Source organism: Arvicanthis niloticus, chromosome 26, assembly GCF_011762505.2.
Source record: "Arvicanthis niloticus isolate mArvNil1 chromosome 26, mArvNil1.pat.X, whole genome shotgun sequence".
Classification (NCBI taxonomy): domain Eukaryota; kingdom Metazoa; phylum Chordata; class Mammalia; order Rodentia; family Muridae; genus Arvicanthis; species Arvicanthis niloticus.
The window spans coordinates 12,406,842-12,433,003 of record NC_133434.1 but is presented as its reverse complement, the minus strand read 5'-3'; the positions used below and the strand labels follow the sequence as shown (position 1 = coordinate 12,433,003).

Genomic DNA, 26,162 nt, shown 5'->3' with positions numbered 1-26,162 from the left:
TTTCTCTCTTTTTATACATAAAGCAACGAAGTAGCCATTTTACCAAAGGTGGTATTAAGGCTCTGAGATATCAAGTAACTCCCCCAAAGTCAGGCAGCTGAAAAATAGAGGTATTAAAACAGCATGTTTCTGCCCTCAGGGAAGAAGCCTTTCCACAAGTTCTCTGTCTGCCCTCTCAGAAGCCTGGCTGCTTCTTCCTGGACTCTAAACATGTGGTCTTTAGGGAACAGCTCTGGTCTTTAGGGAAGGCCAGCTTTGGTAGTTGCAGGGGCAAGTGTCTTGAAGAGGCTGTGAGAGGGATCCTTTGGCCATAAGTCTTTACCCATTCTGGTTGGATCACACGGAGCAGTAATGGTCCCTTGGACCATTCGAACCCACAGGAAGAGTTTGCCATAGGTAATCATTGTGGTGCACACCTTTAAACCCAGCACTTGAGAGGTAGAGGAGGGAGACCTCTGTGAGTTCGAGGCCAGCCTGGTCTATAGAGTGAGTCCCAGGATAATCAGGGCTACATAGAGAAGCCCTGTCTCAAAAGAGAGGAGAGGAGAGGAGAGGAGAGGAGAGGAGAGGAAGAGGAGAGGAGAGGAGAGGAGAGGAGAGGAGAGGAGAGGAGAGGAGAGGAGAGGAGAGGAGAGGAGAGGGAGAGGGAGAAGGGGGAGAGAGGAGAGGGGAGAGGGGGAGAGGGGAGAGGGGAGGGGGGAGAGGGGAGAGGGGAGGGGGGAGAGGGGAGAGGGAGGGAGGGAGGGAGGGAGGGAGGGAGAGAGAGAGAGAGAGAGAGAGAGAGAGAGAGAGAGAGAGACTGAGAGACTGAACTAGAACCTGTGGACTGCCCTGCCCTGCACTGATTTGGGGTGCTGAGCCCCTGGTGTGTGATTATTTGCTGGAGACTGCAGGTATGGAGCCTGACTCTGTGATGAAGCAGGCTGAAGGAGCTAAGTCACCCTCATCTTAGTAGCAAAGGACTTAGCAGGAGTGGTTTCAAATTAGGGCTCCCAGGCTCCTTAGCCTCTCCACCCCCCAACTAAGATTGGATAGAATTTATTACGATCATGACTTGGTGGGGTATAGGACAGCACAGGGGAAGCCCTCTGCGTATAGGGCCCATCACTTGTCTAGGGGACCTCAAGCCCTCAGGGATGAGCCACATCTCAAGTTACCGTGTCTTTAAATTCACCTGTGTTGGGCTCAGTCAAGTCCCACTTCACTAAGATAGGAGTCTTCTGGCAGCCAAGGGACTTGAACTTGGCCCTATGCAGGGACTCAGTGACTTGTTTCTTATTCTACTGGTGTAGATGGGTCAGTTGGCCTGGCCATAGTCTGGGGCTTCCAAAAAACATCCATGTACTTGTCTGGAGCCTAGGTGGAGGACAGCATTGATACCAGAGTCGTGAAGACCACTAGAAAATCGTGTCTAAGGTCCTGAGGGCAAGCCATGTCATCTACCAAGGAAGATGCTGTCCCAGCAGCCATTGCTTCCTCTGTCTTGGTAATTTTTTTTTTTGAGATATGATCTTCTATTTATGTTTATGTGTGTATGACTGTTCCCCTTGTGTGCCCATGCCCATGGAGACCGGAAGAGAGTCTCTCCTTCCATCATGTGGGTTCCAGGGATTGAGTTTAAGTTGCTAGGCTTGGTGACAAGGGCCTCGACTTGCTGAGCTATCTTGCCAACCCAGTTCTAATAAAAGATTGCATTATTCTCTAATAATGCATAATTAGGCAGTAATATTATCTAATAAAAGACGGATGTGTCTACGTATATGAGTGGACATGCAGGTGTGACGGTGGAAGTCACAAGTCAACTTCCAGAAACCAGATCTCTCCACCGTGGGGACTGAACTCAAGGCCATGTGTTCCGTGCATGCTTTTAGGTGTCCATTGTGTGTCTGTCTCTCAGGCCATAAGTTCTTTCTTTCTTTTCTTTTTTCTTTTTCTTTCTTTTTTTTTTTTTTTGAGACAGGGTTTCTCTGTGTAGCCCTGGCTGTCCTGGAACTCACTCTGTAGACCAGGCTGGCCTTGAACTCAGAAATCCGCCTGCCTCTGCCTCCCAAGTGCTGGGACTAAAGGCGTGCGCCACCACCGCCTGGCCCATAAGTTCTTTGTTGTCAAGTATTTGGTCACTGTGTGCCACACTTTTTCTAAATGGCCTCATTTAGAGTTGATATTATCATTATCAGCTTAGAGACGAGGATACTGGGCACAGAGAGGTTTGGAGCAATGGTTGCTGGCCACTTCCTCCTGCCCTTTGCAACCGACACAGAGAGTTGTATCCATGAATGTCGAAGGGTAGGGACCCTTGGAAGTGTCTGGCTCAAACAGACCTAGCAGGCAGGGCTCAGCTAGCTCATGCTGGCTTTGTTGCCGGGCATGTGTGCACATTTTACATGGCTATTCGGTTTGCTTCCTAACGGTGAGATCCATCCTGCTTTGGCCACGGCCAGGTGGTACGGCCTTTGACAGGGCTTGAACCCTCGCTGTCAAAACGACAGTAGGGACCAGGCCGTCTCTAAAGGCCCAAGACTAAACATTCAAAAAATATGAATTGGGTGGAGCATTGATCAATTAAATGTTAATTCTGAGACTGGAGAGATGGCTAGTTCTAAAACCAAATCCCCATCACAAGGTCTGCCCCTGCATTATTTCTTTATTTAATTTATGTGAGTGCTCTCTCTGTATGTACACCTGCATGCCAGAAGAGGGCATCAGATCACTTTAAAGATGGTTGTGAGCCACCATGTGGTTGCTGAGAATTGAACCTGGGTCCTCTGGAAGAGCAGCCAGTGCTCTTAACTGCTGAGCCATCTCTCCAGCCCCCTGCATTTTTTTTTTTTTAAATTTTACTTTTTATGTGCATTGGTGTTCTGCCTGCATGTCTGTGTGAAGGTGTCAGATCTTAGAGTTACAGTTGTAAGGTGCCATGTGGGCACTGGGAATTGAACCTGGGTGCTCTGGGAGAGCAGTCAATGCCCTTAAGCACTGAGCCGTCTCTCCAGCTGCTGTATTTCTCTGTTACTGCTTTGGTAAGGGAACTTGCTACAAAACCCATGACTTGAATTTCATTCTTGAAAATGGTGGAAGAGAATTGCCTCACAAAAGTTCCATACATGCCATGGTGTGCACATGCTGTCCTCCTAGAATAAAGGTAAAAACAAACAAAGAAACAAACAAACAAAAAAAACTATAAATGGGGCCAGGGAATCATGGGTGTGTAAGTCCTAATTCAAATGTGTGTTTGGAGGGCATGAGAACAGAGGGCCCTTTGGTTGAGGCGACCTTGGAGCCCTACAGAGGGGGAGGCTCTTGTTGAAGGTCAACTGGAAAGGCAGCACCTCCTTTCAGTGAGGGCCTCCAGGAACACCAGCTAAGAACATTCGAAATAATCCAAGTTGCTAGGCGGCAAAGCAGATCACAAAGAAACGCCTGCAACAGACCTGCTTGTGTTTGGGGTTTGGTGCAGTGCTAGGGACCGTTGCCATGGGGATGAGATGGAGCCACAGGCTAAGTGGAGAAAGGAAAGCCTCTAGCAAGGGCAAGGGCTTTGACTTGAGTCCCTAATTCGTTACTCTCTGTTCTCCGGAGAACAGAGTACACAGGGTGGCTTCTACCACCACTGAAAAGACGAGGCACCTTCAACTTGGCAGTGAGCCAGTTCCTATTTAGGCATGAATACTGTTTATCTGTGGCTGGCTGGGAGAAGCCACCAGCTTTGAGATATCTCATCCTCAGACCTGCGATACCTAGGGTGGTTGGGGAGAGTCCAAGTCCCTCAGAGAGAAGTCACAAGGTTTGTTTAAATCTTTCTTCTCATGCTACAAGTGTGGTTTGCTGGGTGGAGCTCCAGCCTAGCATACCAGGGGCCCTGGGTTTCATTCAAAAGTATCAACTAAAATGGGATGGAGGCACACAGGCCTAAACTAGAATCCCAGCCCCTGCACAAGAAGCTGGAGATTCAGGCTTAGCTCATCCTAGGCCTTAGCCAGCTCAAGGGCCACCTGGACTGTATGAGATCTTGTCTAGAATAATAAAAGTTATCTTTCTTTCCCAGGAAAGAAAGCTGAAATTCCCATGAAATTCCCAGGTCAGAAAGTTGTCTTCTTTCATGAGGTGGGCCACCCAGGAGCACACACAGGTCTCAAGTGACAACAGGTATTTGTGCCATAACAAAGATGGCCAGACAAGACTTTGTTGTATCAATGCCTACATCACTATAGCCAGCTAGGCAGAAAGACCCTGATGGTCTGGGCTACCCCCAGATGTGCGCATTTCCCCAGGTGTTCAGACTGTGCCCTTGGCAGGTTAGTGTCTGTGGAAGATGTTGCTGAGGTCTTTGGAAAGTGTGATATGGCTCATCTCTAAACATTTTGGCTAAAAGAATAAACACATGGACAAACTCAACCTGCGAACCCACATGCGGAAAAATGGCATCTGAAATCTTTAAGGAACAAAAAAGAATTAAGTTTAACAAGTGGATAAGCTTCTAGGATGAGGTACTTGCAGAAGCGGTGAGCTGTGTGGAGCTGTGTGGTCCTCTCGCTATGCTGGGTGCACTTCCTGGATTCAAGCCCCTCCCAAATCAAGACCGTCACACCAGCTTCTTTCTCAAAGCTAGTATTTATTCTGTACAAGGCTCCACTGTACACTAGACATTCTACCCTTGCTTACATAGTAAACAAGTGTACACCAGCCCTTGGGCTCACGTTCACAGGTCTTCCCTAGAGAAGGGTATCAGGCCAAGTAAACTCAGGGTGTCTTTTCTTGGGTGCCTTGTCCTGGGACACTCAAGCACTCCAGGTTCTGAGGGCATAAGCCAGGCCCACCTGTAGGGTGTGCAAAATGCCTTTAGTGCTGGATAGCTTGGCTCTTGGGACAGCATGAAGTTTCTTGACTAATGTGGGGCGAAATCAAGCCCACGGCAAAGAGTCATACAAGACATCCAGGCTCACACTCCCAGGGTGACTCCCAAAGACTTGTACCAAGAAGGGGGAAGGGGTGGTGTGGGTGTCCCTGAGAAGCTCAGTCCAGAGGGCCTTTGTCTAAGAGACTCTGAGAAAGGGACTGGTGGCAGGAAACTTGGGGGATAAGGGCTTCAAGAAGAGAATAAATTAAAGGGGGGGCTTGAGGGACAAGGGGCCTGTGCTGTCCTTCAAATAGCTGGCGAGTAGACCAGGGGTAGGTGAGAGGGTGGTGGGAAGAGCTTCATACATTAGCTTAAGAAACACCATTTACCCACTTCCTCTTAACCACTGCAGTGCACAAGCCAGGGGCTAAGGGCAGGACCCCAAGTCCCCGAGTGGCTTTCAACATGGCACAGGATAAGGGGAAGCAGCTGAGGGATATCTCAGAAAGGGGAAGTAATCCTCTGGTCCCCAAATGCTATAAGGCACAATTCTTGGAGGCAACTAGATTCCATCCAAAATATTAAAGGAAAAAAAAACCTTCAAAACAGAAAACTTTAGATCCCAGGTCTACCGTGGCTATGCTTGGGCCTGGCCAATACCACCTAGCACCACAGGGGGCTAGTATTAGGAAAGTTGTATTTGAAGAAAGAAAAAAACAAACAAAAAAACCCTAACAACAAAAACAAAAACAGGGAGCCAGCCCAATGTCCCAGCTGTGAAGAGAGGTGTGAAGGACCACATCTCCAGTCGGAACATATTCGTTACAGTTAATTAAAAAAAACAAAACAAAAAAAACAAAACAAAAAAAACCCTTGGGTTTTTGAAAACCCAAACCAGCTCTTTTCAAAGATGTCACCCTCATCTGTACCCCTGGACTTAGCAGCGTTAAGAGGGCTCTTGGCTCATGGGTGTTTCCTTTCTGGACTGGTGAGCAGGCCCAGGCAGGGCTCCATCCAGCAGCGATGCTCCCAGCAGGCTCCAGATGGCGCTGTCCTCCCAGGAGGTGTGGCACTGGGGGCAGCAGGTAGACCGATGATCCTCTCCCCACAGACCGCTGTTGTTTTTATTACACACAGGGAAAAAACCACAAGCTTAAAAATGCAAACAAGAGAAGCCAAGGAGCTGAGGGACACCGCTGACTTGTCTCTGCATCAGTCCGTCTTTCCGACAGGCCGTGGCTCAGGGGCACCTGGCTCCTCACTCCAGACCCTGACCAGGCTCCATCAACTTCTGCTCGGCAGCTTTATTTTACTTTATTTTTCTCTCACTTGTCAGGATTTTGTTGGTTTTTTTTTTGTGGTGTTTTTTTTTTCTGAATTTTTAAAAAAAAAACTTAGGACGTGGGGCCACCACAGGGAAGAGGGAAGGGTTGTAGCTCCTCAATGCTACATACGGGAGGGCGGACTGGCCAGTTCATAGAAGAGCAGATAGGCGTCGCTGCTGCGCACTTGGCTGGAGGACATGGGTGTGACACTGTGGAAAGATCAGAAGTCAGAGCCTGTCGAGGAAGGTCACGGGGACACACAGCAGAATGGCAGAGCTTGAGCAAATGACTAACTTCTCTTTGCCAAGTTAACCTCTGCCTCTGTCCTTCGAGAGGTCTGTTGTTAAGATTCTTACTACCTTTAAATATGCATACGTGCTGTGTGTGTCAGTGGTGCCAACGGCAGTGAAATCCTGTTCCCTGCAACAGCAATGGGAGCCCTTAACCACTGAGCCATTTCTTCAGTGCCAACCCATTTTTTCAGACAGGGTCTCCTGTAACCAAGGCTGAGTTCGAACTTGCTAAGTGGCTGAGGATGACCTTGAAATCCTGACTCTCTTGCCTTCACCTCTCAGGCATTTGGTTACAGTGTGTGCCACCATACCCGCTTCTGACAGTCCCAGGAAGGGCAGCACACACATTGTATGATGGGGCTTTTGGCCCCGACTTTGTCCATTCAAGATGGAAGCCTTATGAGGCGGTCTGCGGTCAGTCCGGGAGCCCTGCCGGAATCCCATTCTCTCACCTGGAGTCATTGAAAGTGTGCCATTCGCCCGTGACCGGACTTCGGCAGTAGGCTGTATAGTGGCCTCCCATAGTGGTTCCGGAGTGATTGGACACAGCGTACAGGTTGTAAACAGCATGGTCTGAGGGGGCAGCACAGCTGTTAGCATTCCTGCCCCAACGTCCCCTCCCTTCCTCCCTTTTATTTCCCACCCCCCCCCCCACTTAAAACCATAGCTTCTACTTTTTAAGAAAGAAAAAAGTTGGTTTTATTTCCTCAGTGCGCACGCCCATGTGTGTGCGTGCATGCATGCGTGCGTGCGTGCATGTAAGAGGGGCATCCTGACAGAGTCGATTCTCTCCTTCTGTGTGGTCATCAGCACTTTACCTGCTTATGTCCTGATCTTGTGATCTTTTCCCAACTCTCTAGCTTCCTGGCCCTTTGCCTCCCATCTTCCTTCCTCTCTCCTGCTCGAGTATACTCACTGGTGTTTTCTGAAGCAAATTCTCTCAAGTCCAGGTCTCTTAATGGGAAATTCACAAATGTTGTGAGCTTGCTGGTTCGTATCCTGGATTCTGAGAACCGCTTCAGGTCTGTGATTACTCCGAGTCAAGGAGGGAAAGCAAGGAAGAGAGTCCTTGGAGAAGCAGCTCGTCCCAGGAAGCAGGGCCACAAATAAGCCTACAGAGGTTTTTCCTTTAGGCTGCTCCCCTCCCCTTTTGGTGCCTTGTCATCAGTCACCCCAAAAACTCAGTTCTCCACCCTGGGGGTTAAGGATACGGAGCACCAAGATCTTTGGGAACCTCTGGACAGAGAACTTCTTTATACATCGTTTTCTGGCTCGGCAGCGGCAGCATGTCTGAAAGACAAGACAAAAGGGGCTAGAAAGAGCTTAAGGCCTGAGGCAGTGAGACTTGGTGGCCCTTCCCCAGCCAGGCACCGAGGAGTGACTTACGGGCTTCTCATCCCCATCCAATATATCCTCTTTGGTGAAGAGCCTCATACAGTCCATTAACGTCACCTCAGGATAACCTCTCTGCAAAGAGAAAAGGTCCAGGTCAGTGGTCACCACCTCACCAATCCCGGAGAGCAATGCCGGTGGTCCCCTCCTCACCCAGCACCGACGGCGATGCCGACGCCACCCACCGCTGAGCGTACCTTCGCAATGGGCAACGAGAGGTCCCAGAAGGGGTCGAAGACGGTGGAGCAGTAGCCACAGTCTGTACATGTCAGGGAACTCTTCAGCTGCCCAACGAAGAGATCTGGGGAGAGAAAGCCAGGCCATGCTCAACATACTGAATGCTTGTCTTCCTTTCCCACCCACTCTTGCCTTAGTTTGTGAGCCACAGGCAGAAGCAGGGTCCCCTGGGAAAAAGGATTCCCATGACTTCTCGAGCAAAAGTGGGTACCAACAGAAGCAGGTATTTCTTGCCTGTGCACTTACCCCCAATCCGACTGTCTTCCCTTTCTAGATACTTCCTCCACATCTGTCGCCCCTTTTCTTCATCACTGGGAACCACAGACAGGAGGACAGCTAGGTTACCATCTATATATATCATGTATTTACATGTATTACTGTTTGTAGTGCTGGGCCTGGAATCCCTGGCCTCACTCCTGTTCACACACCCCTCCCGAGCTGTACCCCCCAAGCCACAGTTCTCTTGAGCCAGGATTAATCCAGGCTGGTCTCAAAGTCATAATCCTTCCTACCTCAGCTTTTTGAATTCTAGGATTACAGGTATATACTACCAAGCCTGGCTTTCAACCTTTTAATCTTCAAAAGCAATCTTAGAGTTTGTAACTTAGTGGCAGAGTGCTTGCCCATCGCATACAAGGGCCTAGGTAGACAGACACAAATAAAAAGTCCTAGCTTGAAAAACCACAAAGCTAATCTGATTCTCCCCAGATCATTACTCTTACAGGAGTAGGTACAAATGTCACGTTCACAAAGACTTCGCTTGAGGCAGGACCTCTTACTTACGGGAGATGGTCAAGGTTCTCAGGGCTGGCCTTAGGCCTTGCTGCCACTCGGTTCACCTCATTGTGGAGACCGTCCAGAAGGAAACGAAGGAATTCCTGAGCATCCTGCTGACTGAACCCAACCAGAGTGAGTGGGTGAGCAGCATCCACCTGACCCTGCTTGTGCTACCAGCCACCTCGGGGAGGACATGCATGCCAGGGCCTTCCTTACTTGTAGCCAACGAAGCGTGGTGCATATCGCTGGATCTGGGTCTTGAACTCAGATGGGCTCACCACATCATTGGGGGATGATGTCCATATGGTCTGGATCAGTTTTGCAAACTCTGTTAGGAGCCATTAAGGAGGGTGGAGAACAGGTGAGATTATTTATTCATTTCAAGATAGGGGTCCTCTGTGTAGCCCTGGCTGTCCTGTAACCAACTCTGTAGACCAGGCTGGCCTGGCATTCAGTGATCCACCTGCGTCTGCCTCCCGAGTCCTGGGATTAAAGGTGTGTGTCACAACTACCCAGCTGAGATATTTTCTTTTTAAAAAGTTATTTTATTTTACATTTTGTGTATGTGTGTGTATGTCTGTGTGTGTGCGTGTGTGTGTGTAGGTATGTGTGCATGCTTATGAGTGTCCAAGGAGGCCATAGGAGGGAGCTAGATTTGGAAACCAAATTCTGGTCCTCTGTAAGCACATTAAACACTTTTGTAGTGCATGCCTGTGATCCCAAGTTAAGGTAGAAAGATCAGGAATTCAAGGCCAGCTTAGGTTACCTGAGAGACTGTCTCAAAACAACAAAACAAAACCAAAAACCAAGACAACCAACCAAGCCAAGCATCGCACCAACCAACCAACCAACCAACCAATCAACCAACCAACCAACGAACAGATAAGACGGAGCACTGAAACTGGAGTCAGACAAAATGCTATTGATCCCAACACCTGGGAGGCCGGAGCAGGAGAATCCCACGCATGGCTCCAACGAGCCTTACACAGGAAGGCTGTGTTTCAACAACAGATTCGGAAACTTGAGCCCCAACCAAGAACAGGCAAAGAAAGAAAACTAGAGGGTCGGGGGTGTATCCACAACACAGCATCAGTCCAGTCCGGAGGAACGGAAGAGCCGAGAAGGGGAGTGGGGCCACGCCCACTTGTTCCTCACCTTCCATGAGGGCCGTGTGTGCACTGCTGGTGTGGCCGAGGTCCCGCATGTACAGCCTCTGGAGGCAGTAGTCTCTCAACTCGCGGGTATTGCTCAGGCACTGAAGAATTGAGTTCATGAAGCACTAGGAAAGATCATCTGGCAGTTAGTGGGCGTGCACAGTTCTGGGTTTTTCACCAGCCATGTATTCCCAGCTCATGGCACTACTGGGATACGGCAGCAACTTGGAGAGAGGGCCCTGTGGGAGGCCTTCATGTACTGGGGGCTTGCCCTGAAGAGGCCTTTGGACCCCACTCTCTTCCCCCCTCTCTCTTGTATCCTGGCCACAAAGTGAATGGTTTTGCTTTGCTATACAAGTGCTGTCTGTCTTGTCACAAGCCCAAAGCCACAGAGCTGGTAAACAAACCATACTGAACCGAGTTTCACCGTCTTTTTCAAGTTGATTTCTCTCATGCATCTACCGTAGGGGAAAGCTGACTAAGAACACTGTGATGGGGTAGAGGCAGGCCCTTAGCCAGCGCCTCTACTCCCTGCAACTAAAGGTTCTCTGTCTCTTCTACCCAAAAATGAACTCTCACAGCTCCAAGTTCCTCCTTCTCGAGAGAAGGCGGGGCGGAGTGAGGCAAGTCCCCAGCATGGGGGAGGCCTGTAACCGGCTACTTCCTACTGAGGTGTACAAAGGGGTGTGGGCACACTGGTCCGAAGTGGGTGGGAACTGATGGGAACTAGGAGGAAGGTCCAGGACAGCAGGCTCATGGTGACAAGGACAACTTCCTTTTAGCAGTGCTTCCTGCTGGGAGCCGGTGAGACAGAGCCCTGCAATTCACTGAAACACCAGCCAGGAAGGGCAGGTGCTGACTGCCCTATAGTGTAGGATAGGAAACTAGCTGAAGCCAGGGAGGACTCTAAGATTATCCCAGTCAGGAGAGGAGGGTAGGGCTTCAGGAAAGAGGTGAACTTACCGTGTTCCCAAGGTTTCGAAGACCAGCCAGACCCTGGGCACTCTTTGAATTCTGTAAGCGAAGAACATGTCACATAAGGGTGAGGTGAGGTACAGCCCTGGGTCTGTAAGCCCTCACCCAACACTTCACCACCAGACTCTTTTCAGCCTCCGTCTGGGCCTTGGAGAAAAGCACACAGACGGATGCCTATTTTCAACACACAAACTTTTCTTTGGGGCTTTGCTTTTTTTATGTATTTTCCCATCTTTTTGGTGTTTCGAGACAGGATCTCACTAGGTAGCCTAGCAAACGTGTGGCAATTCTCCTGCCTCCGCCTCCTGAGTGTCAGGATGACAGGCATGAACTACGACACCAGCTTCTCTATCTTTATTTTCTTCTACAGTGGAGACTAAAGATTAGAACTAGAGGCTAGGGATTCATAATTTCGGGAATATACTCAACAATTCCTTGTTGAAAGAAATTGAAAGTTCTGGTCAGGCATGGTGATGGAAGCCTGCAATCCCAGCACCTGGGAAGCAGAGGCAAGAGAATTAGGAATTCAAGGCCAGCCTCAGCTACATACACAGTGAACCCAAAGGCCAGCCTGAGCTATATGAAACAACAAAAAGAGGTTACAAAGCTCAAATCCAGGTACTATTTCAAGTGACCTATATTTACACTAGGTGTTCAATATATAAAGGAACCATCATAATTGGCACTTTAAGAAGTTTAGATGACAAACGACTCTAATTGAGTTTCGATCTTCAGCTGGGGAAAACTCCAGCCGCCTGCCATTCTGAATTGCCAGAGACAGGTGGAATTCCTTCCAGCTGAACTCAGCTTCTAAGGGCTGAGCCAAGTCGGGAGGATCCTCCCTGCTTGTCTCGGGTTTCAACATCCTGACTGGCCACTGGCACCCAGCTGAGGAAGCACCTGGCTGAAGGTGCCACTCTTGTCTCTACTGTGGAGGCTGGTGAGGGGGTTGGAGAGAGAACAGGTGTGAGATTGCAGGCTCTCAGTGTTATCTGTCAAGGTCTCTTAGCTAATCCTGGGCACACCTCCTGGAAATCAGAAAACCTTCAGGCTCAAAGGGTTAAAGAGACAGTGGTTGAGTGTGTTGATGAGTCTGCCACCCCCTTCTTAGGAAAGGGGGCCTCAGAGCAGGCAACTCTGGAGCAACACTGGCTGGGGCATGCGTGGGGCCGGCTCAACCCTGATCAGAACAGGAGCCTGAAATAACTCAGCTAAAATTACTCATGCCATGTGCTGACAGCCTATGAGGCTGTCAGCGGCTCAAAGCCCAGGAGACTGTCAGCTTGAAGGGAGGTGGGGAGAAGCAGGCCGAGGGAGGGCTTTTCTCAAGAAGTGCCAGGCCCCTCCCACGAGTAAGAGGATCCCTCCCTTGGTTAGTTGTCAGGTCTGACTCTAGCAGGTAGAGAAAACATACCCAGAATTGACAAGCTTTAAACCTCCAGCAGGAGGGAAAGCCCGCTGGCAGGATATAGGGTGTAACACCCACCATTGCTCTGGCCTGCAGTGCTAATAACCTTATGTGGCCCCCAAAGAAGCTGTGAATCCCACCACTGGGTGTCGTAGTTCAGCAACAGAAGGCTTGACTAGCATTTCTAAGGTCTTGGTTTGACCCCTTGCAATGGCAAAAATGTGAATTCTGCCTTGCTGATACCGGTGGCGGGCCCCCTAAGTGGGCTATTACAGAGACAGTCCCTGGGGACAAAGATCTTATCAGAGCTTTGGATGAAGCCGTAAAACTCTCCCTTTCCCCCAGAGCCCAGCAAGAAAGCACCACAGCAATCTTCATGTTGTTGCCCGTTTGGAGGCACCCACCGAGGTGTGCCCACACATGATGCCCACTCACACCTGGTTTCGGCAGTTCTTTTACTAATCCTTACCCCCTGTGCCCGAGACGACATCGGTCTAAACAGGCTGTAGAGACAGAAAGCATCCTACCACCGGTGAGCATGTCCACATCCACCAAGGCGGGCTCTCAGCTCAGGTACTTATCCCAGCACTAGTGAGGGTGGGGAAAGGGAGGGAGTCACCAGTCCACAGAGGCACTCGGCTTCCAGTGACGGGCAGCTGGAAGGTGGGAAGTGCATTCATCTTCCATGGTTAGTATTCTAGTTCCAATGCTTCTATTGGCTTGGGGGTAGAAAGGAGAGGTTCCCCTAAATCACCACTAGGACCCTCTCATTGTGTGTGTGTGAAGTCATGCTCTTATCTAAAATTCCCTCAGCTCTAAAACACTTGGCAATTTCTTCTTTCCTTTCTTAGACATGGGGTCTCACCACACACCCCTGTCCAGCCTGAAGGTCACTATGTTGTCTGGATGCCTCTGCCTCCCAAGGGATGAGATTGTGGGCCTTCACCACCATCCCTGACCCTCCTTGCCAACTTCTTAGTGCTCTATGTAGGAGGTGGGGGGTTGTGGGGCTTGGGGGTGGGAGTGGATGGGTCGGGGAGGGAGGCAGGTTGCTCTAGGCCAGGCCAGATATTCTTCAGCCATGAATAGGAAATCAGGAGCTCTGGGGAAAGTCAGCACTTCCCATTCCAGAGAAGAACAAAATGTCCCAGGAGTGACCTTTCTCACAGGGCAAACAATCCTACCTCTGGGCTGGCAGGGAAAGAGAGGCTAGGGCTGAAAAGGTGGGACAGAAAACCCTGCACAGCCAGCCACTCGCAATGCCAGCGCAAGGCAAGGATCCCAGCTGGGACTCATGTGGAGAGGTGAGAAAGTTTAGCCCTGGCGCTGCCTTACACCCAGCCATCAGCAAACCTAGCTTTGACTCAGTAGCAAGCACTGTTCGAGAGAGCAGATGCCACCTCCATAGTAAACAGCACTCCTCTGCCAGGGCAGGAGCGGGGGCTCAAACAGCCTGTCACTGGATAATGCGGGATGGCATCTGGGCATGAGCCTGTAAGAAAGGTGGACTGAGATTGTGACTTCACACTGGAGACCCCAGCTGAGGGGCATTCTTGCTTTATCTGCATGGTGAGGGTCAGCCATGTGTCCTGGCAGCAAGCAAGGAGCCTGGTGTAGCCCTGGCACGGGGCAGGGCACGCACTGCCAACACGGGAGCTGGTGCCTGTTACATAAGACCTGTCAAGCTCAGGCCCCTTCTCTTTCCCAAAGGGACAGTGCCCAGCCTTAGCTCCAGAATTACTCAGGGAGCTGCTTGGATCAGGGGATCAACTGCCCACTCTACACAACTGAAGAGGGCCAGGAAGAGGAGGACTCATTCTCTCACCTTCTACAACCTCTGCCCTTCACGGGGTCAAAGCACCTTGGCAACTGACCCCTGGGAGACAGCCCATTTGGGAACAGAGAAAGGGAGGTACCCTTTGATCCACTTTCCTTGCTGGAGTTTGGTCTTGGAAGAGTCACCCCCGAGTCCAGCGTGTTGCCTGTTCCCTCTAGTCACACACCAGCCTAGTCAAGGTTACTCTAGCCTGCACCTGTCTTGATATAGGTGACTGGGATTAAGAGGCCAAGAGCCACCAGGTGCCCGGGTCACCCAGGGAAGGGGGTGAGGGGCCTTAGGGGCTTGGATATCAAGAGGGGAGGGGTCTGCCGCAAGCCTGCTATCTCTAGGAAAGGGGGCATCCCTTGCCAGGAGACCCTTGGAAAAGAGGAAAAAGCTGGCAGGGCACATCCCGGGGATTCAGAGACTCAGAGATTCAGTAGACTGGGGTTGATCCCGGGAGCAAGCAGGACCCCAGACCTTCAGCGTGGGAGGTCCTAGAAAAGGGCCCGCGTACCTTGGCTTTGTTGAGCAGAAGCCCCACGAAGGTGGAGAGCAGCAGGGACGGGGACAGAGGGGAGCGCGGTCGCAGCTCCTTGGCGAGAGCGGGAAAGGGGGCGGCGGGGGGCTCTTCGGGCAGGGTCACGGTGTAGGAGGTACGCATGCTGCGGAGCGGGCGGTGGGCTATGCCCCAAACCCAACGCGGCTGGCCAAGGGGTTACGGGGAGTCCCCGTGCCTTGCTACAACCCGGACACCGAAGCCGGCGGAGATCCCACAGGACCCCGTCGGCGACGTGGGGCAGTAACCGCTACTGCGGGGCCCAGCGCGCGCTCCTTCGCCTCAACCTCCCCACCGCGCGCAGCCAACCGACCGGGCCCGGCGCTCGCGCTCCGGCGGACTGGCTGACCCGCCGAGCTTCCAGCTTGGCGACGTCAGCGCGGGGGCGGGGCGGGGCCGAACCGGGACCACGCCCCGCCCCGCCTTCGCCCCGCCCCAGGAGCCGGCACGCGGACGCCGGCGAGGTCGCAGGGCCCGCCCAAAGCCGATGACCCTGGGGCCACAGAGTCGCGGGAACCCTAACTGGGGCAAATCGAGGACGCGCTGTCACTGGCTGGCCCGGGGGTTGGATTCTACAGACAATCTTCGGGATCCTTGGGAGACGCTCACCTTAAGATCAAGTGTCCAGTCAGCCTGGAGCGCCTCCGCCCGGGCAGCAGGCAATTGTAGACTTGGGGTGGTGGACCCTTTTGAGACCCTAGGGACAGCTAATTATTTTTTTCAGGGCAAAATGCACAGGCACACACACTTTAGTCTAGCATACTGGGAACCCCTGTCTTCGTGACGGCCAGCATTCTCACGGTCTGCAGGGGTCGAGGAGCCCTGGCTAGAAAAGATTTCCTAGAAAAGAATAGACGCCTCCGGGGCTAAGCTCCGCTCCTCCTCTAGACCTGGCCGAGCCCTTTTTCAAGGGAGGCGGTGCTCGTTTTATCAGGTACAATAGGTCACTGGCCCTTTTGGCTCCAGGAAAGAACCATTTCTGGGTCTTCCTAACCAATTACCCAAATCCATCTCGTCTAGAATCGTAAATTCAACTTTTTATAAGAGGATGGGAGGAAGACGCTCGTCTTGTACGTTGGGGGTGGTCTTGTGTGTGTGTGGTCTCTGGCCCCCACACGTGGGCAATGATTAAAGGCAGGGGGTCTAGGGAGAGGGGTTTGTTTTTGATGCTCCGCCCCCTCACCTAACAGGGAAGCACAGGAATCTGCGGAGAGAAAGTATCTTGTTTGGAGCTTGCAGGCTATTTTTAGCCAGTATTTTTAGCATTTAAAAATACTCGGAGAGGCAGCCGTGTGCACTGTTACTCATCTGTGGGCTGCTTCTGTTCTTCCTGGCATGCTCATCCCCACATGTACACGCGTACCGCACACACGACCACAGCCACATGGAGATTGCGTCCGAGATGCATGTGTGGGTTGTACCCTAGACCGCCCACAAAATAGGAATTTGGTGCAAATAGGTGGAGAGTAGGGGCAATCTCTCACCATCATGTCCTTAGCAATGGTGGCAGGAGGAGGAGGGAGCAGGAGCCACTGGGCAATGAGGGCTGTCACGGTTGGAGGCATGATCTTCAGACTTTGACCCAACCTGGACCCTGGACGCACGCAAAGGCCCTTTTCTCCAAGCTTCCGTCTTTGCAGCAACACCCTTTTCCAGTGGCAGGTCCCACACCCGGTGCATCAGTGCTCGCATTTGATCACAGCACTGCTGTGAGAGCATCTTGCACGTGGTCCAGGAGGCTGTAAAGCTGTCTATCCATAGCCTCTTTTCATTATCATTCTCCTCGTGTTTCTCTGATCCCTGGCACCAAGTACCTTGCTTAAGAAACAGGAGTAGAGCTAGACAGACAGCACAGTAGGCAAACATTGCTTGCCTCCAAGACTGACTACCTGAGTTCGTTCCCCTGGACTCACATGGTTAAAGAAGGGACCCTATTCACACGAGTTGTCCTCTGACCTCTACACTTTACAAAGTAAATAAATAAAATAATTTTATTTTAAGACTAAATCTAACTATGTATCCCTGACTAGCCAGGAACTTGCTACTAGCCTCATGGAGATACTCCTGCCTTGTGCCCACTGAATGCTGAGATTTAAGAAACAGAAGTAGGCTGTCGGTGATGGTAGTGGCACATGGGCGCAAGCCTTTAATCCAGCACTAAGGAGGCAGAGGCAGGTGGATCTCTGAATACAAGGGCAGCCTGGTCTAAAGTTAGAGTTTCAGGACAGCCAGAGCTACACAGAGAAATTCTATCTTGAAAAAAAAACAACAACAACAACAACAAAAACCCCAACCAACCAGCAAACCAACTAACCAACCGAAAACAAAAACAAGAGAAAGAAAGAAAGCAAGCAGATCTAGCTGAGCAGGTTGCCCTGTAATCCTAGCATTCAGAAGGCTGAGGCAGGAGGATTGCTAGTTTGAGGCCAGCCTGGACTGCACAGGAGGACCCTGTCTTAACTCTTTCCTCCAACAGTGTAGCAGCTGACGGCACTTATACTACTATGAATAGCCTCTTATCCCTGTTCCTGTAAGCAGCTCTAAGGAAACTCAGGGTCACCAAAAGGGGGTGGGGGTAGAAGAGGGATGGCTTGGGAAAAGAAAGGGGAGCCGCAGAAATGAAAGCCAGATGAAAGAGGGGTACCTGGGGGAGGATGATCAAAACACGTTACATGCGTGTATGAGGATGTCATGATAAACCCATTATTGTGTATAATTACACACGTTAACAGAAAGCATTAAGAAAACACTACGTGAGGGCTGGTTAGATGGCTCATCTGGTATGGGTGATTGCCACCAAGCCTAACAATCTGAGCTGGAACCCTCGGCTGCAATTGGTGGAAGGACAGAAATGAATTCGGGAAGTTACTGGCCATGGGCTGAGACAAGCGTGCGGCCACACACGATAAGTAAATGAGTGTATAAAGACGTGCATGCTAGATGCAGCTCGGTTGGTAAAGTGTCTGTCTAGCATGCACAGAGCCCCAGATTCAGTCCCCAGCATTATATAAACTTACATATATGTAATCCTGTAAAATGGGAAGCTCAAGGTCATTCTTAGCTATATAGCTATACAGGGCTAGCCCAGGTTAAGGCTGAACACACACACACGATTAAGTCCCTTGAAAGACCAAGCACTGGGCTATGGGCTTTATATATATTATGCTGGTTAATTTCCATAAGCACACCAGGAAGCTTTAACTATTACTTCTCATTTATAGGTGAGGCCTTTTTATGTGCTAGAGGGGTCAGCGTTCTGTCAGGACCTCAAAACTAATGAATGACTATGTAGGGCATTGAGTTCAGACTTGTCTTATAGCCAAACTCACACTTTTATAAAACAGGTACTAGGAAATTCTAGGGTGCTCTTCCTTTCTTCTGTCTACTTGTAAATTCTATTCAAAACTCAAGTTTTGCCAGATGTGGTAGTGAACACTTATATTCCCAGCATTTGAGAGGCAGAGAGGCAGGAGGTCTGTAAATTGGAAGCCAGGCTGGGTTACATAAGACCCTGTCTTAAAAAACACATAGATCAGTTCCCTGAGGAGATGGAAGCTCCCGAGCTTGATCCCTTGGACCATAAAAGCTACACCAAATCAACTTCTGCTTGGGTTGGGGGTGGGGTGGGGGGAACACAGTTAAGTGCGAGAGTTAGGCCTTGAACTTGAACCCCAGAGCTACAACAAACAAAACAGCAACCCTTAGGCTTCTATAAGGCTTTCCTTAATTAATTCCACCCAGTTCTAAACACCCATTACTTCATCCCCTCAGTTTGCATGCTGTTAATTTATCTGAATATGTTTATCTTTGTTTTATAGCTGTAAAACTTGCAAACTTGCAAACGGTCTCAGATGGTGTGTGGCTTGTCTTGGTTGCTCCAGCACCCTGGAGCCTCTTTTAGGGTTGGAGGTTCCTTTATGAGGAACCAGTGAAGAGGGCCAGACCAAGCTCTGCTGGGAAACTGGCAAGTTGCAGTTGTCCTCAAGGGGAAGGGGTGTGTCTTGTTTTACATGCCAAGCAAGTGTGCTGTGGGTGGGGGGGTGCTGTCCAAGAGATGCCCACCCACTGTAGCATGGCCTCTGTCCCCATGACTTAGACTTAATTACATGTGCCCTCCCTTCTTGGCGTGACACCAGCATGCTCTCCCTCTTTCCTGGGATGCAGGAGGTTGCCGGGGAGGTGTGGGTGTTTCTGGTAGCGCCGGGGAGGGACAGATGGGGAAAGCTGTTGCATGGGTGTATTTTGAGAAATCTAGGGTGAGGGAAACAGATTCGCACAGCGTCCAGTCTTGTCCAGCAGGTCCGACTGCTGCTAAATGCAGCCAAGGAAGACCTATGGCTTATTCCTCAACTAGCCAGATCCCTGTGAGACTCTTTCTCTTCAGAGCCATTTCCTAAATGGGCTCCGTAAAAAAGGAGTTAGTCCTTTGAGGTCTGAATCTGGCTGAGGTTCCATGACTTAAGTCTGAAATATACAGAACCACGTGGGCTAGGTTGAGTCCTTGCAGCCCAAAGCCACTGTTTCTCTGATGTAGGACAGGTCGTTTTCTTTACCTCAGTCGGGGTTCATTCTACAAGGACAGGGACTGAAACTATCCTGCTGTTCTCAGAGTCCAGTGGGCAGCTTTGTCCAGGGTTTAGTGATGCTGTTTGGGTTCAGGAAGATGTCTCAAGGCCAACCACCTAGAGCCTAGCAAGTGTCTATCTGCTGGCAAGACTGAGACCTGAAAAAGCAGGGGCTCTGAGTTTTTGGGAAGGTTTTGTGGGCTTCCAGCCCACAGTGTACTTTGTGGAGGAGAGTCAGTTTACCCTTCCCGTCAGCCGTAGGAAACTATTTCCTTGTAGGAATTAGATCCCCACAGGTCAAATGTTCTGTGCTTTTTCGAGCCCCAGGAAATCTGGCCTGAACTGGCCATATTCTAGACGCCCACACACTTCCTTCTGTTGCTTATAGCTCTGTCTCGGGTGCTAGTTTTATGTCTCCATTGAGGTAAGAGGGGACAAGGGACCACGTGTGCAGCTCTGAGCTCTGAACATGATGTTTGTTTCTGAGGCTGATGGTCAGTGGAGCGGGTCCCCCAGGGGCAGGGAACATTTGGCTAGGCTTGGATTAACTTGTGTTGCTTTGCCCCACCCCAGTACCATATTAATTTAAAGTGATATCCTGGTGTGTGTGGGGTGTGTGTGTGTGTGAGGGTGGCTGAAAGAAAGACAGGGTGGATGGAGGGTTCTGGACATCAACTGAGAAATGGAGCTGGACAGTAACAACAAGGGTGGCTGCCGGGTCACTGCCCCATAGAGAGTCTTCCTGTGATGGGGACATTAGCATTGCAGTGATTCTAGTAATAATGTCCAAACCCTCTGCTCTTCCTCCTCGGTAGCTAGGGTTTGTTCTGGTCCTGGGGACTGTCACTTTATGTTTCTTCTGAGTGCCTTTAGCACAGACTGGAGCCCTCAGGAAGTTTGGCCTCCTTGGAGTGATGGAGCCTGGCTGGGGTGGGCGAGTTAAGAATGGGCCCCAGGGTCTCAGGTTGCCAGTCTGGACAAATAAGACAGAAGAGGTGCAGTCCAGTGTGGCTGAGTCAACAAAGTGAGGAGGGACAGGAGATGAAGGTCCGCTTTTTGTCCTGGAGTTCTTGGGCAGTCTCTGCCATCCTCCACTTGTTCAAGTCCAGAGTCCCACCCGAGAGGAAGATCATGTGACCCTGGCTTATATAATCTCCCTGTCACTGAACAGCTGGAATCAGCAGCCCCAGGGGCAGACAGGACCCAGAGACTCAGATCATCACTTCTAGAAACAGTTCCCCCGAGCAGAGAGGAAAGGCGCATAAGATTGTGTGTGTGCCAGTGAACAGCTGAGGCCAGACCTGGGGCCTCAGTCCCTGCCTCTGTGTGGAAGAGGCAAGTTCCTAGCCTGCTGACTATGCTTGGAAGGGCCCTGGGCCCAACCCGTGGCTTTTCTTGGGGAGAGGAGGTGAGGCCTGGGAGGGGCAAGTTATAAGGCCTGAGGCCAGCAGGCAGCATGCCATGGCTGACCAGGGAGCAGGCTGGGGGGTGGATCATAGGAGGATTAGGAGGGATTGCAGGGTTAAAGCACAGGCCTGGCAGTGCTCAGTGGAACAGCTTGTCCTTCCATAGGCCCCAGGAACAGAAGAGGCGGGGCTAGGGGGAGCTGACTGGGTTGGTGCTCTCTCTCTGGCTCCAGGCTCTCTGTAGGCCTGAGCCACCTGGGCTGGCTTGCAATCCTCAGTGGGAGAGTGAGACACTTTGGTGGCGGCTCATCATCCTGCATTGTCAGTGAAAGCAGGGCCTCAGGGAGAGACCCTCAGAGCTCCAGGGCTGAGCTTCACCTTCACCCACTAGTATGTTGGTGGTGCCTCCATTACTGGTGCCCAGTGGAGCCTGGGAAGCTTCAAGCTCAGGTCGGCTGTTACTGTTTTATTGGCTGGAGATACCTCCACCTTCATTGCTTGGTTTGAGCCTCGTGGCAACCCTGTGAGGTGGGCAGGGCAGGTTTACTTTTACAGGGGAGGAAATCCATCCGAGCTGATAGGTATCCAAAGTTGAAGGGTCAGACGGTGCCTCTCAGAGGTCATAGGCAGCTAGGCAGCCTGTCTCAGCCTCAGATGGCCTCTCCCTTCCCTACCGCTGAAAACACAAACACCCAGGCCTGCCTCCTGTTGTAATCATGTGAGCATGAATTTCCTGAAGTGAACTGAAGGCTTACACGTCTCTTGTTTCCTAAAGCTAAGAGCAAAGATGACTGACCTTTACCGAGCACCTACTATGTGTCAGGCTCTTTCACAGTAATTTATGAAGTAGAAACTATGAGTGCTTTCATTTTATAGAAAGAGCAAACGGATTTAGGAGTTAAGGAAAACGCCAGAGAAAGCCAGGTACTGGCGCAGAGTTCTCAGTGCACAGCGGTGTGTGTGCGGTGCAGAGTACTGGGGAACCGCACTGCGGGGGAGGATGGGGGGGGGGGGGGGAAGAAAGCGGTGCTGCTTTTTGAAAGAAGCCATCCTGGGAGAACAGAGCTTACTGAGAAGCTTGTGATGGGCAGATTTCAAGGCCCCTAAAAAGCTGCTCTCACTTCCTTAGGATACAATCAACCCCTGGAAGCGAGCATAAGGGGCCTGAGGTTAAGTGACAGTCTTTGGGCTGTGAGGCCGTAGAGGTCTGTCCTGGCTGGTGGTACTGTACTGAGCAGTGCTTAGGATGCAGTGCTAGCTTGGCTTTAGGGTTCTCTTGACTACCTAACGGGCGGGCAGGGGGCAGGCGTTGTGCCTTGCTTCTAGGCGGGAGGGATGCAGGTTCCGGTTGACTGAGTTTGTTCAGGGTATTTGTTAACTTTCTGAAAACAACTCTCTCTGGCCCTGAGCTGGGGTAGGGCCAGGTGTCCTCAGGAGAAATGAAGGGAAAGGGGACAGCAGACTCCAGGAAGAGCCGTTAAGTAGCAGGCTGCAAGGAAGATGATAGATAACAGCAGCTGTTGGGAGTCTGGAGTGTATGTAGCCTTTGGCCCAGAAGGCCTAGAAAACCTGAAAAGCCTGTAACAGGGTAGATTTTAAGGCACCATCCTGAGAGCATTTGCTTCAGAGGGCCTGGCGAACTGCTAAGCCCATAGGTGATTCTACTGCCTAAGGCCTGGGGATCCCACAGAGAAGCCTGCATTTACAACAAGAGTTCCTTTCTTCTGAGCAAAGGAAGAGCGAGCAGAGGCTCCCTCACCAAGAGGAGCCTTTTCATTGCCCATCACCTCTGTGAACAACACTGGACATGTCCCGAATGGACCCTACAGCGTCCTGTGCCTGTAGCCAACCCTGACAGCTAGAGTCTGAATGCCCCAGTGAGACATAGTTTTTGTATCTTCCATGGTACTTCCCAGGTGACCCAGCAAGGCCAAAACACTTTAAGTGATACATTGTCACTGTCCCAAGTTATCCCAAGGCACTTCGACATGACACACTTTAGCCTATGACCCAGCTATGGTCTCTAGTCCTGAACAAGCTCTCTGAAGCACTATTTCTTGCTGTGACATAGTTCTCCTTTACAAAGGACATAAGCTCTATAAGAGGGGGGTACGTAAGGAAACCGAGAACACAGCACCCAATCCTCTTACCCACCCGCTTTCCTACCTAGGTGTTCTTCTGCCCATCAATCCACCACCCCCACCCCCACCCCCACCCCAGTCTATTCACCCATCCATCCATCCATGCAATCAGCAGGTCAGCTGAGCTCGGAGTTGCCAGAGGCACAGGGGAGGGAGGTAGAGATACGATCACTTTAAATCTCTGAGAGCTCGCCACCTATTGGACACACCGATAACTACAGGAGAGGAGGAAAGTAGTCACAGCCCGGGGGAGGCGTGTCCAGGGATTAGATAGGAGGGAGACCATGCCAGCCCTTGGTTAATCTCCAACAGAGCCTCTCCCCTCATTCCAGCCCAGGCAAGCTGGAGCACTGAGGTATTAGATCATCTCTATCTCTAGACAAACGACTCTACACTATGTTCCTCAAAGATACAACCCTGAATCCAGAAACCCTGAATCTAAGCCTGCCGGCATTGGGGAAGAGTCCTTCTACTCCTAATATCTCATGCCTGGACAGGAAGAGAACCATCCAGAGCAGGGATGGGGTGGGAGGATGGCTCTCTTCATACAGGTAACATGGTCATCACTTCTACTGTGATATCTAGCCCTGGATGGACCAGAGCCCACAGGGGAGAACCCCAACATTTTGGATGGAAGAACAACAAAGCAGACAGGGGTGTCTGAACATTCTAGAGCATCAATGGGCCATTCCCAAGTGTGTAGGTCTTTGAAGCATGGGACAGCCCTTCCCAGTGGCTCTGAGCCACAAGGCCACCAAGTCATGCTTGATCATTGTGGAGGATGACCTCTGCTGCGTGTCCGCCACCAGTCATCAGTCAGGTTGGGAGTTCTGTTCCTAGCCTGGTTCTTTATAACAATGGCTGTCTCCCCAGTCCCTCACCAGATCCCCAAGAGTTAACTCACCATGGTGTCTCGCCCTGGAGAACTGGAGCGGCTGGGCCCAGAGGCCTGGCCCTTGCTCTTGTCCCACAGTGTGTAGCGGCCACTTGGTCGGTAGGTGGGACTGAGGACTTCAGGGACTCGGGAGGGAGGGGCTTGTGTGAGCACCTGTGGTGCACTGCCCTTGCGACCATAGTTCTCCAGATAGTCTGTTAGGTACTCAGAATGGCTGGCTGCTTGGTAGAGGCCCTGCAGGGCACAGAGCTCCTTACGTGTGCGGGCCAGCATGGGGCTGCGACCCAGGTTTCCGGGGTCTATCCTAAAGCTGTCTGAGGTCCAGTAGCCATCTGAAGTCCGGTAGCTATCTGAGGTCCGCAGGCTGGAGAAATCTCTGGCCAGATCTGATTGGCTGTTCGATTTCTTCTGGCTCAGGGTCACCCCCTGGTCTCTGGCATTCATGGGCAGGTAGCTGAGGGAGTTGCTGGTCACTCCATAAGAAAATCCGCTCCCTCCGTTGAGTCCACTGCCTGAGGGCCTTTCATTGCCACGGGTCTGGCTCTCAGACCGCTTGCTACCCCCAATGATGTCAGGTCTCAGTAGGGGGCGGCCCCTGTCACAGTCCAGGATGGAGGAGGGGCCATAGGTGCGGGGCCGCGGGAGGAAGCTGGTGGGGGAGACCGGCTTGAAACCAAGTTTTTCCTTCTCCAGGAAGGAGGCGGCCAGGTTGGCCCCATAGGAAGAAGGGGTGTAGGTGCCATAGCCCGATTTGGCATAAGGGGCATCTGTGTAGCGGGACGATTCTGTATAGCGCTTCAGGGTGGAGGAGAGCTGGGACATCCTTCAGGGTGGTACTCAGTGGGTACTGGGAGCCTCATGGGCTGAAAGACAAGGAAAGCAGTTGTCAAAGGCCCTGCAAAACACCAGGCCCACTCTGTGCTTGTTCTTTATTCCAGGAGGGACAGGACCTTAAGGATCGACAGGGGCCTGTCTGTATGTCTGTAATAGGCTGGCTAGCTTCAGAGAAACACACATGCAAACAGGTACGTACATGGGCTTGGGTGTACCCATGTACCCACAAGAAAAACCAGCAAAAGGCCCAGCGTCTCCAGTTCCCCTGCCCTCTCTATGTCAGAGACTCCAGCTGAATCCTGTGTGGGTCTTCTTGTAAGTCTTGGCAGGAACTTTAGAGTTGGCAACGGCTGGGGGGTGGGGGTCCTACCACCCTCAGTGCATAGACTGGGGGCAATAAGCATTTTGAGTTCTAACTGCTTCCCTACCTTTGACAAGCAGTGCTACCTTCAGGTATAAAGACCTCCTCCCCCTGGAAATGTCTGGAAGCTTGTGAGGAAAAAAAAGGGGGGGGGGATGTCTAGCCGAAGGGCTGGGCCCTGGTTTCCAGACTTCCCTGGGTACTTTTCCTTAGTCACAAGTACCTGCTTGGTCTCACAGGGGACCACACTGGGGATGCTGGTGAGGTAGAACCTATCTATTCTCTTCTTGGACTTTGGCCTTGTCTTCTAAGTGGAGCTTAGGAACCTAAGGCCTCCCAGGAGGCTTCAGAACCAATGCAGGTGCCAAACTGATCCTGGAGTTACTTGACTTGTGCAAGAGGCGCCCCCTAGAGTCAAGATCCTGTACTGCAGACATTCCCAGACTGGAGGTTTTTGTAAATTAATCACTGAACGTGGAGGTTGGACAGCCCTAAAGGCCATGAAAAAAAAATTTTTTTTTAACCCATTGTACAGATACAAGCAGTATGCTTGCTTGCCCAAATTCATATGCTGTGGAAAGTCAGGATTGGAAACCATGTCATGGCCCTGCACCCTTTCCCACCAGCCTTGCTTTTACCATTCCTCAACAGAGTCAGGCAGTTCTGGAGACTCCTAGAACCCCTCCACCATGTGGCAAGAGGGGAGAAGGTGCTCTGGAGAAAGGGACATAGAAGATCCTTTCTTCAGGGACCCTTAAGTGGGGGGCGGGGCTCAGGGGGGTGTAGGGGGAGGGAGAACTATCCAGGAGTCTCTAGAGCAGCATAGGACTTTTAAATCTCTCTCCTCCCTCTCCCTCCCCCTCCGTGTGTGCATCTGTGTGTGTGCTCGAGCACACACACACACACACACACACACACACACACACACACACGAAAACTCAGAGGACAGCTGGCAGGAGTCAGCTCTATCTTGCCACCATGCGTGCATGGAGGTTTGTGGGTTGGTTGTCAGGATTGGTGGCAAGTGCTTCTGCTTGCCGAGCCATCTCCCTGGCCCCAGGGCTGCTTTGGATCCCCTCCAGACTAGTTGAGCAGTTCTACTAGTGGTTGAACCTCTTTGAGCCCCGATCTCCTCCCATGTAATGCATAACCATCAGGATTCCTATCTCGAGGGGTTGTTATGA

At 51.3% G+C, this 26,162-nt stretch overlaps 1 protein-coding gene across 4 annotated transcripts in view; it reads right to left on the bottom strand.

The window, feature by feature from the left end:
- Positions 1-4,592: 4,592 nt before the first annotated feature.
- The window catches only part of Usp2 (ubiquitin specific peptidase 2), a 28,199-nt gene continuing 6,629 nt past the window's right edge, over positions 4,593-26,162 (bottom strand). For 2 of the 4 annotated variants that reach the window (XM_076924820.1, XM_076924821.1), the window contains exons 2-13: positions 23,793-24,646; positions 10,979-11,029; positions 10,017-10,140; positions 9,078-9,189; positions 8,868-8,978; positions 8,331-8,395; positions 8,045-8,148; positions 7,842-7,922; positions 7,667-7,745; positions 7,372-7,479; positions 6,908-7,028; positions 4,593-6,371 (exon numbers count right to left, since the gene is read on the bottom strand). In XM_076924820.1, coding sequence (XP_076780935.1) covers positions 6,284-6,371; positions 6,908-7,028; positions 7,372-7,479; positions 7,667-7,745; positions 7,842-7,922; positions 8,045-8,148; positions 8,331-8,395; positions 8,868-8,978; positions 9,078-9,189; positions 10,017-10,140; positions 10,979-11,029; positions 23,793-24,605 — 1,857 coding nt within the window. In that variant the 5' untranslated portion in view covers positions 24,606-24,646 and the 3' untranslated portion in view covers positions 4,593-6,283. Of the gene's footprint in view, positions 6,372-6,907; positions 7,029-7,371; positions 7,480-7,666; positions 7,746-7,841; positions 7,923-8,044; positions 8,149-8,330; positions 8,396-8,867; positions 8,979-9,077; positions 9,190-10,016; positions 10,141-10,978; positions 11,030-12,867; positions 12,987-14,734; positions 15,119-23,792; positions 24,647-26,162 lie in introns of those variants that run through there. The other 2 variants (XM_076924823.1, XM_076924822.1) reach the window with 2 other exon arrangements.